A 15,883-nucleotide genomic window follows, 5' to 3' on the forward strand; every position below is an offset into this window, starting at 1 on the left:
AGTCTGGCACAATCAAGCTACTCTCAGAAGAGGGAGAGTCTAAGTAGAATCTTAATTAAAGGTTTTAAAATATTATTTAATTAATTAAAGATTAATGTGTTTATCTCTCCTTGTGAAATTCCATTTTCCATAGCTGCTGAAGTACTTTTCAGCATGATGCATAATAGAATAGGACCTCCGGGATGTAATTTTAAACAGTAATCAGTGGATTTGGCCAGTTCAAATACATTTGGCCATAACCCAGTACATAGGGCAACAGAAACAGCTTTGGGAGGAAAGCAGGTTTCTGTGTGCCGTGCTGAAGATGGCATACAGACCACAGGTCTGCAGCATGAAAACATAGGATGCAGTAAAGTGTTCTTTTTCTTACCTCTCACTCAACCATCTTTTTAACTTTCTGCAAGGCTTTTTGTGGTGGAAAAACAGCTTCAGAGGCTCTTCACAAAGAGCACAAATTCCCAAGGGAAAATAATCTTGAGACTGTAGTATCCATGGCCTCTGTGCTCAAGATGCAGACTGTGCTTTTCCCAGAAGTCTAATAAAAATATAAACACATCTGTTCACATTGTCTGGAGCAGAAGAAAAGGCATTAAGTACACTTGGTTCTCCCTGCTCTCTGTCTTTTGCCTCCAGCATGCATCTACTAGCATGTTTCAGGCTCAGATATGAAGTTAGTTTGATACAGATCCTCATTAGGGGAGTTACATGTCCTTCCTGCAAATGTGGTTCCTCTCTCAGTATCTCAGAAAAGCAGGTTGAGTCACTGACAGGTTAAAGAGGCTTGGTCTGAGGCAGTCACAGGCTTACGATGAGACATCTCTGCTCCCAGCCACATAGCCAACTGACTGCTCGCTGTTGTGGGTGTTTAACAAGTCTCTAAAAGTGGGAGGTAGTTCATTTCCATGACAGGTTTGACTTTAGATTTGCAAGTTTATAATTACATCTAGTTGGTCCTGTTATACTATGCTGCATCATGATGAAGATTACTTCAGCACCTATGGAAAACAGAATTTCACAAAGAGAGACAAACACATCAAAACCCACATGGGAGTGCAAAGACCGAATACTGCTAATAAACTATGCTCCTAACTATACTCCTCCTGTCTGCTTCTGATTGGTTGATTTTAATTTAGGGAAGGTAGCAAGCTAATTCTGCAGAGAAACTTCAGGATAGTTGAAAAATTTAGGAATAAACTGTGAGAAAATTGCATAGGCAGGAAATTGATATCAAAATCAGAATTAATAGACTTAGAGATTCCAATCCGATAAGCAAAAATTCACAGGAGGTCCCAGGATCTGTGACCTCTGTAAAACTTTTGAGGCTGCCATGAATCTTTTGTAAATGAACTCAACCTCAGTAGAATTTTTAACTATGCTGATCCTAGCTAGCTTTGAGTTGGAATGATTACCACCAGCTGTGTGATTAGTATGATGAGGAAAATAACTCTTCCGTTTGTATGTGACATTTAAAATATTCATGACCCTGCATGCATATATAGAGATCTAAACATAGACTCAGGCATGATAAAAGATTGTTACCGAGAACTGTGTACTTAAGGAAAAAATAGAAGAAAAAAAAATGCCATAGTTAATAAAAAACCCCGCGACGTTCAAAGCATGATCGTCACTCCTGAGAATGCATTTAAGTCCAAAGCTTTCTGAGATTTTTCCCTGACTGCCTGAATAAACCTCCACCAGTATAACAGTGGTCAAATGAAACCCTCCCCCGAGCAAAATGGAAGTAGATGAGTGAATGGATACACAGCCAATCTCTCCCACAGGCTGTCATGCAATGGGTGGCTCCTCTGAGAAAGAGCAGCAGTCCTAGACCTCCTCAAGGCTCACTGTCCACCAGGAGAGCTCCCTTCTGACAGGCATCTTACGGTCACCTGTGATAAAACCTCTGCTTCAGCGACAGGTTGGATATGAATTAAGTAGCCTATTAATCCGCTCCTTAAGGAGGAACAGCTAGGGATCACTATTATATATAAGATGTATACCAGTAAAGCTAAAAGCACCTCAGTGAGGAATGTGATAGGGTATAAACCTGATAGAGCAGGGAACTGGGGCCCTGGGAGAGAAAGTGACTTCCCCAAGATCAGTAGCACACTGTGAAACAGCTCCTATAAGACAATTGCCGTCTGACTTCTCAGTTGTTTCTCCCAGCACTCTTGCATGCAGTAGAGAATGCTGTTTTGAGTCGTCTGCCTCCTAGAACAGCCACTGAGTCTCTTCACGGATATAACTGAGTGCAGAAGAATGATGTTTCTTAAGGGTCTTTCCTTTCTAGACATGCCATGCAACTCTTGGACTTTGCTGATTCCCTGAGACTGCCAGAGACCAAACCTGTTGAGACCACTTCCAGAGTCCCAAGGACAGCAGCTCCTTCCCCCTGCCACACCGCTGTGGTAACCTCTAACAGGGCGACCCATGCTTTTGTTTCTTAGTCACAATCTGAGGAAGATAGCTTGCATTCAAATGCAAAATAGTGTTATATGCAGCAAGCCACTTTCCAGCCTTGACCGTTTGTATGGCCCAAGTTAGGCAGGTTTCTGCATATTCATAAGTACACTTCATTTCCTCTGTGTCTCATAATACAAGTTGACACAACACAAATCCACTCCTACCTTCCCTGTGAAACAAACAAACAAAAAATATTAAAGATTGCAGAGATGAGTGGTGCAGAAATTAAATTCTCTCAAAAGCTTCATTTGGCCCCTGCTGTGCAAAGCCATGCCTGCCTACATTTTCTGTAGCAACAGAAATACAGCTCAGCCTGTTCCCTTAAACTTTTTATGAGGATCAACAAAAGCTAAAGGCAAGCTGTCTGGGACAAAGCAGAAGCTGCATAGGTTTAAGGAATGGAGTCAAAATGGCCCTTGTGGATGCTGCTGTGAAGGTATGAATAGGCATGGTGACTAGGCAGAAGAGGTGGGAGGAGAACCTGATGTGAGAATAGGGATGGTTTGGGGCTGGCGAATGCACAGAGACCACCAGCCCATCTGTACGCTGCTCACTCAGAGGTCACTTAGTCCTACCTGTGGGGGGACTACACGACATCAAAGAAGCTGTGGTAGAGCTTCCCTGCAGTCCTTTGGTGTGCAGAGCCTTATAAGATACCCACAAGGCTTAACTCCAAGCACTTTCAGCAGACACAGAGAAACAGCTGAGGCAGTGGTCTTGCATGTACTTTTGAAGTTACAACCAGCTGACAAAGTAGGGGCTTATCTCGCTTGTCTAAATGGGAAATACTTCTGCAAGCAGCTTGTTTCATTCCTACACAGACCTTCTCTACACCTCCAGGCCACCAGCAAGAAGATATTGGATGATGCTTTCCATCCTTCAACATGGCTATGTAAGAAATTTCCACCTGCTGCTTATGCCACGTTCTCTCCTTTTGCTTCTGCTCCCTAAGGGTTTGTTTTGAACATGATAATTTTACTTTTTTCTCCCTGCCGTAAGCCTGTGATCTGAAGGCAAATTGAATGGAATGTTTTAGGAGAAGGCAATATGGTCTGAGCTCTTGCTTTGCAGACTGGCTGGTCAGGTCAGCTCTGCACCTCCATCAGTGAGGCCTCAAATCAAGGTCAGCCCTGCAGGCAAAGCCTCAGTTGTTATGTTTGCTGCTTCTCCACACCTTTGTGTGAAAGTCTGATGGAAATAGATGACTGACTTTGACAACAGTAGCTCCAGGCATATACATGGACCTTTTCTTCCTGCATCCCACCCTCTCTCTTTAATGTTATCTATAGGATTGCCAGAATTGAGTTTTCCATAAAAAAGGCTTTCAACAGCTGAATAGAAAGGAACAAGGGATAATGTTGAATGAAAACCATATTCTGTAATTCACATTGCAAACACTACCTTTGTTCACTTCTTTTATTGCCTTTAACAATATTAAAATATTTAATTCTAGGATTTCCCTCCATGCTCCCCTCTGACAGAGGCTAGCAAAAATAGTAGCATAAAACAGACTGAGCTGACATCCCAGGTCCTTATTTAATGTTGGATCAGTAACCATAGCATTCACTAATACCTCCATTCCCAGTCTATGTAATGCAACCTTCAACAGCTGCTCTCTTCAATAGTTCGCACGTGGCCTCATGGTTCGTATTCACAGATGCCCCACACCATGGTACCTGACAGGATCTCCCTACCACCACCTACAGACAGCCAGATTTTTACCGTCCCTTCACTCTCACCCAAATATTATGGCATGGTGAGCCAAACCAAGGGGACCTTCTGCAACATGGGCTGGGGCTGGGGCTGTTCTGCACCTGGTGAGCAAGGAGTGCAGACAGGAAAGAGGCGATTTGAGAGAGAACGAGACCGTGCAGGGGTCCTTTGTTACAAGTTGCCGCCTGAGCTTATTTGTGCAGCAACACAGGGTCTGAAGGTCACTCTGTACGGTGACCACTGCACAGGCCTGGGCATACTCAGGTTAGCTCTGTCGTGGATCACTAACTCCTCGATGTACCATGGTCTCCCAGTCATGGTCACTATGCAGCCCCTCAGAAGCCCATTCTTTCTCAGTAGCACACTGTTAAATACCATGCGCTCTCCTTCCATCTTTCCCACCATCTTTCCCACCTTCTGTGTTATGTCTTAACGTTTGGTTCACAAGCTTCTGTAGCAAGGAGTCTCTTTTTTTTTGAAAGTTGATGAAGTAGAATAATTGTCTTTGACATGGAGTCCTTTACACCTACTTCTACAAGGCACCAGCACCATGGAAACTTAATTTCACACTATCCATCACTAATTTGACGTAATTAGATCAGTCCTGAATCCAAACTAGCCACTAGGACAGGGCTGGTTTTGTTGTGCGTATTTAAAATGTTTTTGACTAGGAGACCCTTGAGGTAGCTGGCAAAATAATTGCTGATGCATGGATAAAGAGCCCTCTGTAGTACTCTCTGCCCTGGGAGGGTACTGCCCATTATTCTGGATCACTGTAGGAAGTCCAGCTGTGACGAGCTGTTACCCTTCACTTTTACTTCGGTCTCTAGAACATTACATCTACCACACAAACAGACTGCTTGGGTTTTTTTTGCCTGTGAAAAAAACATGTCATTGCTTTATGAATCATCTTGTAAATACGAGAGCCTTTGGGATGTTTAAATAAAATATCATTGCAATATTTTATCTGAATTTTCAGAAGAATGGTATTTTTTTTTTGACAGCAAGGCTGTTGTTCTCAAAGGACTCCTGTTGCAGTAGGAAACATATTGACCACAATAAATTTTTTAAAAAATAACAGACCAAAAACAGGAAAGAAAAAAAAAAAGAGGGCATTTTTAATCTGCTTTCTGCTGATTGCACAACACATGTATGTCAGACTGTCAGAGCTCATCTGCAGTTTCCCCACGCTGGCCTTGCACACCCTGACTACCTGAGATGTGTACAGCTGAATCACTGCTGAGGGTCTCACAGAAAGTCACTAAGAGATCTTGGATCCTATTTCTCCGATGAACTGCCAGATGGAGTGTTGTAGCATCACCTTAGGCATTCAGCAGACAAAGCAGAGATCACCTAAAAATTCTGCTGCTTTTGGAGTATGAAATCAGAAGTGCTGTAGAAAGCTCAGGAGCCAGGCTTGGCAGGGCCTGAGAAAAGCAATGGTCTAACCAACAAACCAGGTCCCACTTCTTTTCTACTATGCACAAAAAAAGCCAGTGAATCTGGACAGCACGACTGAGATTTCACTAAAGCAAGCTAAAAAAGAGTTGCAGACAGGCTGCTTGAATTATTTTCTCTCTCCAGAAAAATAGTTGCACATAAAGAAAATATTTTTCAGAGAAAAATCATAAATATCCTAAGATAAGTAATGACTGAGAGAGAGTACATGGAACAATCAAGCTTGTACAATGAAATGAAGGGTGTCTGCATGCAACATAACAAAAGGAAATAGAAAAGTGCACAGGTAAAGACAGGTCCCATTAAAAAAATATAAAAAATAAAATAAAATAAAATAAAATAAAATAAAACAAAATAAAATAAAATAAAATAAAATAAAATAAAATAAAATAAAATAAAATAAAGTAAAATAAAGTAAAATAAAATAAAATATCTAGATTTCTGTATAACAAAAAACAAACAGCACCAGTGTGAGAGGAGAGAGCATTAAATATAATAAGAAAGAATAAACTGTTCATGACACCAGAAGCCAGAGGTAGGCATTACCCAGCAGAAGAAACTAACGAGAGAATTTTGTTATGCATTCTGAGATAGGTGATGTCTCTCTGTGCATTGCAAACTCTGACTACCTGTAAATAAATAAATGAGGAAGAACAAGAATTTTTTCCTGCATTTTACAGGCATGTCTTGACAGAAAAGGAGTGACTAGGACAGATCAGTCTCAGATGGACCGAAACAGTACTGCATACACAGCAGTTCATCAAGACCATCACAAACTGGCAAAGGAGGAGCCCTGCCATCTATACTGTCTATCTTACAACCCTTAGGCCTTCTTCAGGCCTGAGGATGGACAACAACATACTGGGCTTTAACAGGTCAGAGTTGCCTGTTGTCAACACACTGCTTAGAAGTCAGTGCATCGACACATCCATCTTTCGTTTCAGAAGTGTCAAAAAAATATAATAGGGAAGAGGCTATAATGCAAGGACAGAGGGGAGGCGATAACTGATGTTAGCACTGTCCAGCTCCCACAAACAGTGTGATAAAAGTCAAGTGTCTCACTCTTTTACAGTGAATCAGAATAAATGTGACTCTGTGTCGTACCCATGAATTAGGACTGGAAGTGCTGTCAATTGAGCACGTAAAAAGAGGAGATGATGACACGGAGTACTAGGTTTGTCCTTGGGGCTAATGCAGACATCCAGTTATTCCTATAAGAATTGGAAAGGGCACATCGTCACCGGGGTAATAAATTGGGCAAGATCTCCTAAAACTGAAGGCACACTGTCATCCTCTATACAGAGCAAAAGTACTGTAAGGAAAGGACTGCTACAGGAGATATTTCACCAAAAGCGTTTATAGCACCCATGGAAATCACAATTTTACATTTACAGTTGTGATTGAAGTGTGATTAAGTTGTGAATTTGCAATTGTGCTTTTACAGCAAGAGTGGCAAAAAAAAAAAAAAAAAATGAGAGCACTGAAACCTAAACACAAAAACAGGATGGAAAAGGAGTATCTTGCCTTTTGTTGATTCAGCAATTCACCCACACGCTATTTCGAAGAGAGCCCCAAACCATTTTAAGGCCAGCACCTGCCCTTTGGTGTTCCCCACTTTCCTCCTCTTCTTCATTTTCATCCTCATTCCTCAACAAAGGAGCTACAGAGAGATATTGAAGGTGATTTGTGGAAAGGAGACATTGAAGGAGAGGTGAGAGGCAGGCAGACAAGAACTGGGAGGGGAACTGAGAGCACTGTAAAGCAGAGAGAAAATGAGATTCAGAGAAGCCAGGTGAGTGTTACCACTTGTCACTGTGTTACCGCAGCGGAGGTGGAATTCATGCCCACACAGTACTAAAACCTTTGTATCTCCCTCCCACAAAACCCAAAAGTAAAAGCAGTCAAGACAGATGTGTTGTGAATTGGTGGCAAAGAACACTGTCTTTATTGGAAACGAGGTCCTTAAAAAAGCTGGGAAAGCACACATCCTCAGCCACCTTCTCGTCAATCCTATAACCCAGACAGAGGTTATTGCTACAGATGTAACCGAGAGGAAGCCTGGGGACTGATAAACACCTTGCATTTTCTGGAAATGACAACAACATCTTCATCACAGCTTCATTGCTTTAACTTCTTGCTGGGTTTCCCTTGGACATTAGGTAAAGCAATTTGTTCCAACTCACTCTTGCCACACTTTCCAACCTGCTGGGACCAGCCAAGCAGATGTGCCAAAGTGAGTGGCATTCAGATGCAAACAAAAATCTGAAACAATTAATTCAAAAAAGATCCTTAAACCTCACCCCCGTGCAGAAATCCCAGTACATGGGAACCTGTTTAGCTTGTCATTAGCTAGTAATAGGTACAAATTAAGCATGAAATAGAAGTCAGTAAAATCTTCATGACTGTAGCATTTAGAAGCATGGGACTCACCACCACAGATGAGAGAGCAGTGGGGGGCACCCATCTTTGAAGAGGTTCTGCTCCCAGCCTAGCTTGCAATGCTGCATTTTTAAGAGGGGTTTAGAGAGCGGTTAAGCCAGCACCTCCCATGAAAGGATCCAAGTGCACTGTAGCCCTTTGGTCACGAACACTGGACTTCTGGAAATTCCCATGCAAGTTTTCAGTGTTTGTTGGTAGCAGACTCCACTCACTGACACCGGAGAGAGTGGGTGTGGCAGTGACAGGTAGATCAGCATCCAGCCTGAAGTCTGCCAAAGCCTCCTGCTCTCAGTGAGAACCACTGCACGGTGGCATGGCCAAGGAGGCTCACACTTCTGTCACAGGGGAGGATCTGGAAGGCTCTAGGCCCTGTCTTTTCTCCACTGCAGCACAAGGACACTGGGGACAAGGTCCATAATCTCTTCTAACTTACCCAGCAATTTACAGCTGGCTCTGACCTGCATGCCGCTTGCAGTTCCAAGATGCCACGTGTTACCTAAGGGCCGGAGCGTGAGGTGTATCCTACAGTTGTTTTATCCATGTGGTCAGAGGACAGATGGGCATGGCAGTAGCCCTCAGATTCACTGGATGGACCCCTCCACACATACACATTAAGCAGCATTAATACAATGGCAGTGATTACTTCCTCCCACAATAAACTCAAAGAGATCAAAGAAGCAGCACTTCGCTGCAAGGATCATCGTAGAGCTGGAACAGATTGCTGGGCTCCTTAGTGAACAAAGTAGGACAAGAAAAGCAGATTGAAATTGTCATTTTGGCTTGGGATCTGGGAGGCAAGACAACTTGATCCTGTCCAGAAGCGGGGATGTGAAGTCCCAGTAAAGGCTGCTGGTGACTATAGCAAAGGCTTCTTGAGACAGTAGGCAAAAGAAAGCACCTTACAGCCACAGCAAACAATACCTGCTTTGTAGGCACATGGTGCAGAAGGAAACAATGTTCATATACTGCGTACTAATCTTGTACTGCCATGAGACAGCTGCATGGTCCTGCCTTCTTCCTTGCAACTTTCAGAAAGTGCATTCACAGGCCCTGCTTCCACGCTCCGTGGCTTCCCTTGGGATGGAGGGCGTCTTACTCCAGTGAAAAATGCGTTCTGTCGAACACCCAATAATCATCAGTATCTCACCGGGACCTGCCAAAGTGTCCACAATGGTACAGGAGGTAGGAGATGTACCCCACCGAGTTCTGCACGTTAGTTTACTGTCATGATACTTACAAAATGCTGAGTAGACACTCTGAGCACTGCCTCAGGTATGCTTGCACCTTTTTTTTTTGCCTAGATCAAGATGTTTCCCTGATTCACATGTGAAGGAAATTTGTACCACTTCAAGTATTTTGATGAAGACTTTTATCTTCCACCAGAAATGCTGCAATCAGACAGCATTTTTGATGACGGTCTTTTAGATTCAACTGTTTATAATGTATAATATAAGGGATAACTATCTCCTCTGATTTAGCTAGAAGGTTTCCTTCTAAGCAACAGTACTCATCCAATTACAGGAAATGCAATTTACAATGAAATGGAGGAGACAGAAGACACATGACTGTGATATAATGCTAAGATTTTGGCTGGCTCTATCATGTAATTGTCCTTTAGTAAAAAATCCTAAGAAGCTATCTGCTGATGATCTTTGTTAAGGGATCTAGGTTTAAAAAAAAAAAAAAAAGTGCAACCTGTTTCCTTATGCATTACAAATTGCAAGAAAGGCCTGTGGACATTTAAAGAACTAGTTAAGGAGTTTTACAAGACAGTGTCAACACTTCCAGAACTCAGCAAGACTGTGCAGACAATGGAATTTGTGCAATGGGAGCCAATAGAACATAACAAAAAATTTCCTACCAATATTTTTTCCTTCCTCTTAGCACAATTTGTACAATTACAGGGATTTTAAAGACAGATAAGCATGTTTGTCAAAATGTTGTGGTTTAACACGTCAGGCAGCTAAGCACTATACAGCCGTTTGCTCCATGGTGGGATGGGGAGAGAATTGGGAGGGAAAAAAAGTAAAAGCTCATGGACTGAGATAAAGACAGTTTAATGGAACAGAAAAGGAAGATAAATAGTCCTCTAATAACATAACATATAACATAACATAACATAACATAACATAACAAACATAACATAAACACAACATAACACAACATAACATAACAATGATGATGATGATAATATTAATAGTAATAATAGAGTGTACAAAGCAAGTGATGCACAATGCAATTGCTCACCACCCGCTGACTGATGCCCATCCCCAAGCAGTGGACCCCCCCCTACCCCAGCCAGCCACCCTATATTAATTGTTCAGCATGACACTGCATGGCACGGGATATCCCTTTGGCCAGCCTGGGCCAGCTGTCCTGGCAGTGTCCCTTCCCAGCTCCTGGTGCACCCCCAGCCTCCTTGCTGGCAGGGCAGCAACAGGAGCTGAAAAGTCTTTGGCTCCATGCAAGCACCACTCTGCAACAACTAAACATCAATGTGTTATCATCATTATTCTCATCCTAAATCCAAAACACAGAACTATACCAACTTCTAGGAGGGAAATTATCCCAGCTGAAACCAGGACACAAAAACATCTTTCTTTATTAAAAATATGAAACTTTAAAAGGTAGATATCGACATAAAATAAATCAGATCTTGTTTTCTACTAAGTTAATTCTGTTCCCCTAGAGCAAAGATGTTGTCTTAGGAAAAGTGCTTTTGACAGCTGTTGTGATGTTGTAGAAAAAAAAAAGTGGTCTGTAATGGTTTTTGAGGTACACCAAACATCTTTTTAGGTTGACAGTCACATAAGAGTTGTATGAATATTAGAAAAGGAAGTTTATATTAGCCCATCTGAAATCTTGCAGATTTTTCAACACATTAGGATTGTTAACATTGTTGTGGTTTAACCCGGCTGGCAGCTAAACACCACACAGCCGTTCGCTCACCCTCCCCCCTCCCTCTCTGGGATGGGGGAGAGAAACGGGAAAGTGAAGCCGGTGAGTTGAGATAAAGACAGTTTATTAAGACAGGAATATAATAATATAAGGAATATAAGGAATATAATAATATAATAATAATAATAGTGATAATGATAATAGTATTAACAATAATAATGTGTAAGAAAACAAGTGATGCACAATGCAATTGCTCACCACCCGCTGACCGATGCCCAGCCTATTCCCGAGCAGCCGGCCCCCCCCACCCCGGCCAGCCACCCCTATATATTGTTTAGCATGACGTCAGATGGTATGGAATACCCCTTTGGCCAGTTTGGGTCAGCTGTCCTGGGTCTGTCCCCTCCCAGCTCCTGCTGCACCCCCAGCCTGCTCGCTGGCAGGACAGAGCGAGAAGCCGAAAAGTCCTTGGCCTGGTGTAAACACTGCTCTGCAACAATTAAAACATCAGCATGTTATCAGCGCTCTTCTCATCCTAATCCAAAACATAGCACCCTACCAGCTACTATGAGGGAAAATTAACTCTGTCCTAACTGGAACCAGGACAGATATCCACCCCTTATTCCATACCATTTATGTCATGCTCAGGTTACACTCTTTCCAATACATTCTAATTAATCACCTTTTTCATCTATGATATATAGCAATTATGGTAGTGATGACATACAGTATTATATAATAATTAACATACTACAATTCAACTCATGGGCTATTCTCACCCAGTATCAAATCCCCTTGAGGTACACACCGGACTTCCCCATTCTTTTGCATTACCCACCAAGTGCATCCAGGTCCCTGAGCAAAAGCAATTCCACGAATGGGTTTGCCTTTTCCTGAGGCAGGAGTAGCCCAGACTGTTTTACCCAGCATGTTTCTTACGTGCACTACAGGAACTTTATCCCCTTCTACAGTGCGTAACAGGTTTGATTGGGCAGGTCCAGCTTGGTTGGCAGATCCCCTGGTATTGACTAACCAGGTGGCCTTTGCCAAATGTGTATCCCAATTTTTGAATGTCCCAGCACCCATTGCTTTCAGTGTAGTCTTCAACAGTCCATTATATCGTTCAACTTTTCCAGAGGCTGGTGCATGATAGGGGATGTGATACACCCACTCGATACCATGTTCTTTGGCCCAAGTGTCTATAAGATTGTTTCGGAAATGAGTCCCGTTGTCTGACTCAATTCTCTCTGGGGTGCCATGTCGCCATAGGACTTGCTTTTCAAGGCCCAGGATAGTGTTCCGGGCGGTGGCATGGGGCACAGGATATGTTTCCAGCCATCCGGTGGTTGCTTCCACCATTGTAAGTACGTGGCGCTTGCCGTTGCGTGTTTGAGGGAGTGTGATGTAATCGATCTGCCAGGCCTCTCCATATTTATATTTCAGCCATCGTCCTCCATACCAAAGAGGTTTTGACCGTTTGGCTTGCTTGATTGCAGCACATGTTTCACAGTCATGAATAACCTGTGCTATAGTGTCCATGGTCAGGTCCACCCCTCGATCACGAGCCCATCTGTAGGTTGCATCTCTACCTTGATGGCCTGAGGTGTCATGGGCCCATCGGGCTATAAATAATTCACCTTTATGTTGCCAGTCCAGGTCCACCTGAGCCACTTCAATCTTAGCAGCCTGATCCACCTGCTGGTTGTTTTGATGTTCTTCAGTAGCCCGATTCTTGGGCACATGAGCATCTACATCGCGTATCTTTACAACCAGGTTCTCTACCCGGGCAGCAATATCTTGCCACAATGCCGCCGCCCAGATGGGCTTGCCCCTGCGCTGCCAGTTGTTCTGCTTCCATTGCTGTAACCACCCCCACAGGGCATTTGCTACCATCCATGAATCAGTATAGAGATAGAGAACTGGCCACTTTTCTCGTTCAGCAATATCTAAAGCCAGCTGAATGGCTTTTACTTCTGCAAACTGACTCGATTCACCTTCTCCCTCAGCAGCTTCTGCAACTCGTCGTGTAGGACTCCATACAGCAGCTTTCCATCTCCGATGCTTTCCCACAATACGACAGGACCCGTCAGTGAACAAGGCGTATTTCTTCTCATTTTCCGGTAGCTTGTTGTACAGGGGGGCTTCTTCAGCACGAACCACCTCCTCCTCTGATGATATCCCAAAGTATTTGCCTTCTGGCCAGTCCATAATCACCTCCAAGATTCCTGGGCGACTGGGGTTTCCTATTCGAGCCCGCTGAGTAATCAGTGCAACCCACTTGCTCCATGTAGCATCAGTTGCATGATGTGTAGAGGGGACCCTTCCTTTGAACATCCAGCCTAGTACCGGCAGTCGGGGTGCCAGGAGGAGCTGCGCTTCAGTACCGACCACTTCCGAAGCAGATCGAACTCCTTCATATGCTGCCAATATCTCCTTTTCAGTTGGAGTATAGCGGGCTTCAGATCCTCTGTATCCCCGACTCCAAAACCCCAGGGGTCGACCTCGAGTTTCCCCAGGTTCTTTCTGCCAGAGGCTCCAGGTGGGACCATTCTCTCCGGCTGCGGTGTAGAGCACATTCTTTACATCTGGTCCTGTTCGGACTGGCCCGAGGGCTACTGCATGAACTATTTCCTGCTTAATTTGTTCAAAGGCTTGTCGTTGCTCAGGGCCCCATTCAAAAGCATTCTTCTTACGGGTTACTTGGTAGAGCGGGTTTACAATCAGACTGTAATTTGGAATATGCATTCTCCAAAACCCCACGACACCTAGGAAAGTTTGTGTTTCTTTTTTGCTAGTTGGTGGAGACATAGCTGTTATCTTGTTGATCACATCCATTGGGATTTGACGACGTCCATCTTGCCATTTTATTCCTAAAAACTGGATCTCTCGTGCAGGTCCTTTAACTTTATTCTGTTTTATGGCAAAACCGGCCTTCAGAAGGATTTGGACTATTTTCTTCCCTTTCTCGAAAACTTCTTCTGCAGTGTCACCCCACACAATGATGTCATCGATGTACTGCAGGTGTTCAGGAGCTTCCCCCTGCTCCAGCGCAGACTGGATCAGTCCATGGCAAATGGTAGGGCTGTGTTTCCACCCCTGGGGCAGCCGATTCCAAGTATATTGGACTCCCCTCCAAGTGAAAGCAAACTGTGGCCTGCACTGTGCTGCTAGAGGGATGGAGAAAAATGCATTAGCGATATCAATTGTGGCATACCACTTGGCTGCCTTTGATTCCAGTTCATACTGGAGTTCTAGCATGTCTGGCACTGCAGCACTCAGTGGTGACGTGACTTCGTTCAGGCCACGATAGTCCACTGTTAGTCTCCACTCACCATTAGACTTTCGCACTGGCCATATGGGACTATTAAAAGGTGAATGAGTCTTGCTGATCACTCCTTGGCTCTCCAGTTGACGAATTAGCTTATGGATGGGACTCAGGGAGTCTCGGTTGGTGCGATATTGCCGCCGGTGCACAGTTGTGGTAGCGATCGGCACTTGCTGTTCTTCAACCCTCAGCAACCCCACAACAGAAGGGTCCTCTGAGAGACCAGGCAAGGTAGACAACTGTTTAATGTCCTCTGTCTCCAAAGCAGCTATGCCAAAAGCCCAGCGGAACCCTTTTGGGTCCTTGAAATATCCTCTTCTAAGATAGTCTATGCCAAGGATGCACGGAGCATCTGGGCCAGTCACAATACGGTGCTTTTGCCACTCATTACCGGTTAGACTCACTTCAGCCTCCAATACAGTTAACTGCTGGGATCCCCCCGTCACACCATAAATACAGATGGGCTCTGGCCCTTTATAGCTTGATGGCATTAGAGTACATTGTGCACCGGTGTCTACCAAAGCCTTATACTTCTGTGCATCTGACGTGCCAGGCCATCGAATCCACACAGTCCAATAAACTCGATTGTCCTTTTCCTCCCCCTGGCTGGAGGCAGGGCCCCTCTAGTCCTGGTCAGAATCTTCATTTCTGTGTTTAAAGGACTGCCTGCTGGAAGTTGGAGCAGCAAACCTTTCAGAGAACTCCTTTTTCCCAATTGTTTTCCTTTGCAATTCACGTACCCGTGCCTCTAGGGTCGCAGTAGATTTTCCATCCCATTTTCTCATGTCCTTTCCATGGTCACATAGGTAAAACCACAGGGTGGCGCGGTGTGTGTGCCCACCATATTGTCTTCCTTGCATAGATGAACGTTTACCCCTAATAGCTGAGACACTGGTTTTTACAGGTGGGGAGGAAAATAATCTCTCTTCAAGTTGGTGGATCTTTTCAGAAAGTTTCTCCAAAGTATTCTCTTTTAGCTGGTGGACACTGGTTCGTTCAGGTGAAGGGGAAGATAATCTTTCTTCAAGTTGGTGGATCTTTTCAGAAAGTTTCTCCAAAGCATTCTCTTTTAGCTGGTGTACACTGGTTCGTTCAGGTGAAGGGGAAGATAATCTTTCTTCAAGTTGGTGGATCTTTTCAGAAAGTTTCTCCAAAGCATTCTCTTTTAGCTGGTGGACACTGGTTCGTTCAGGTGGAGGGGAAGATAAATTCTCTTTAAGTTGGTGGACCTCTTCAGAGAGTTTCTCCACAGCTGAGACACAGGCCTGTAGGGAAGAGGAGAGATTTCCTTCGTACTGCCGGAGTATTTTAGTCACTTCATTCACTGTGGGATTCTCCTCCGCTTTCCAGGCTAGTATTGCCAATGAGCTGGCATATGATGATGGTGCACTCTGTACAAACTTCCGCCACATGGGTAGTGTACACCGGACTGCATCTGGATCTGCGGATGTTTGTGCGTCATCTAGGTCCTTATAAATTACTTCCCGTACGGCCAATTCCCTCAGGTACTGAATTCCCTTCTCCATGGTGGTCCATTTGCTTGGTAGACATACAAGTTCTTCCTTGAAGGGATACCTTTCCTTCACA

The 15,883-nt window shown here is 44.0% G+C and overlaps 1 protein-coding gene across 1 annotated transcript in view; it reads right to left on the bottom strand.

Annotated features, from left to right (window-relative positions):
* LOC310889016 (uncharacterized protein) overlaps nt 1-14,819 on the bottom strand; it is a 31,457-nt gene extending 16,638 nt beyond the window's left edge. Inside the window, exon 1 of the mRNA XM_083815956.1 lies at nt 11,230-14,819. Within this exon, the coding sequence (XP_083672082.1) occupies nt 11,734-14,787 (3,054 nt within the window). The 5' untranslated portion in view covers nt 14,788-14,819 and the 3' untranslated portion in view covers nt 11,230-11,733. The remainder of the gene's footprint in view (nt 1-11,229) is intronic.
* Between the last annotated feature and the right edge of the window lie 1,064 nt (nt 14,820-15,883).

The sequence above is a fragment of the Anser anser genome (assembly GCF_964211835.1).
Source record: "Anser anser genome assembly, chromosome: Z".
NCBI classification, from domain to species: domain Eukaryota; kingdom Metazoa; phylum Chordata; class Aves; order Anseriformes; family Anatidae; genus Anser; species Anser anser.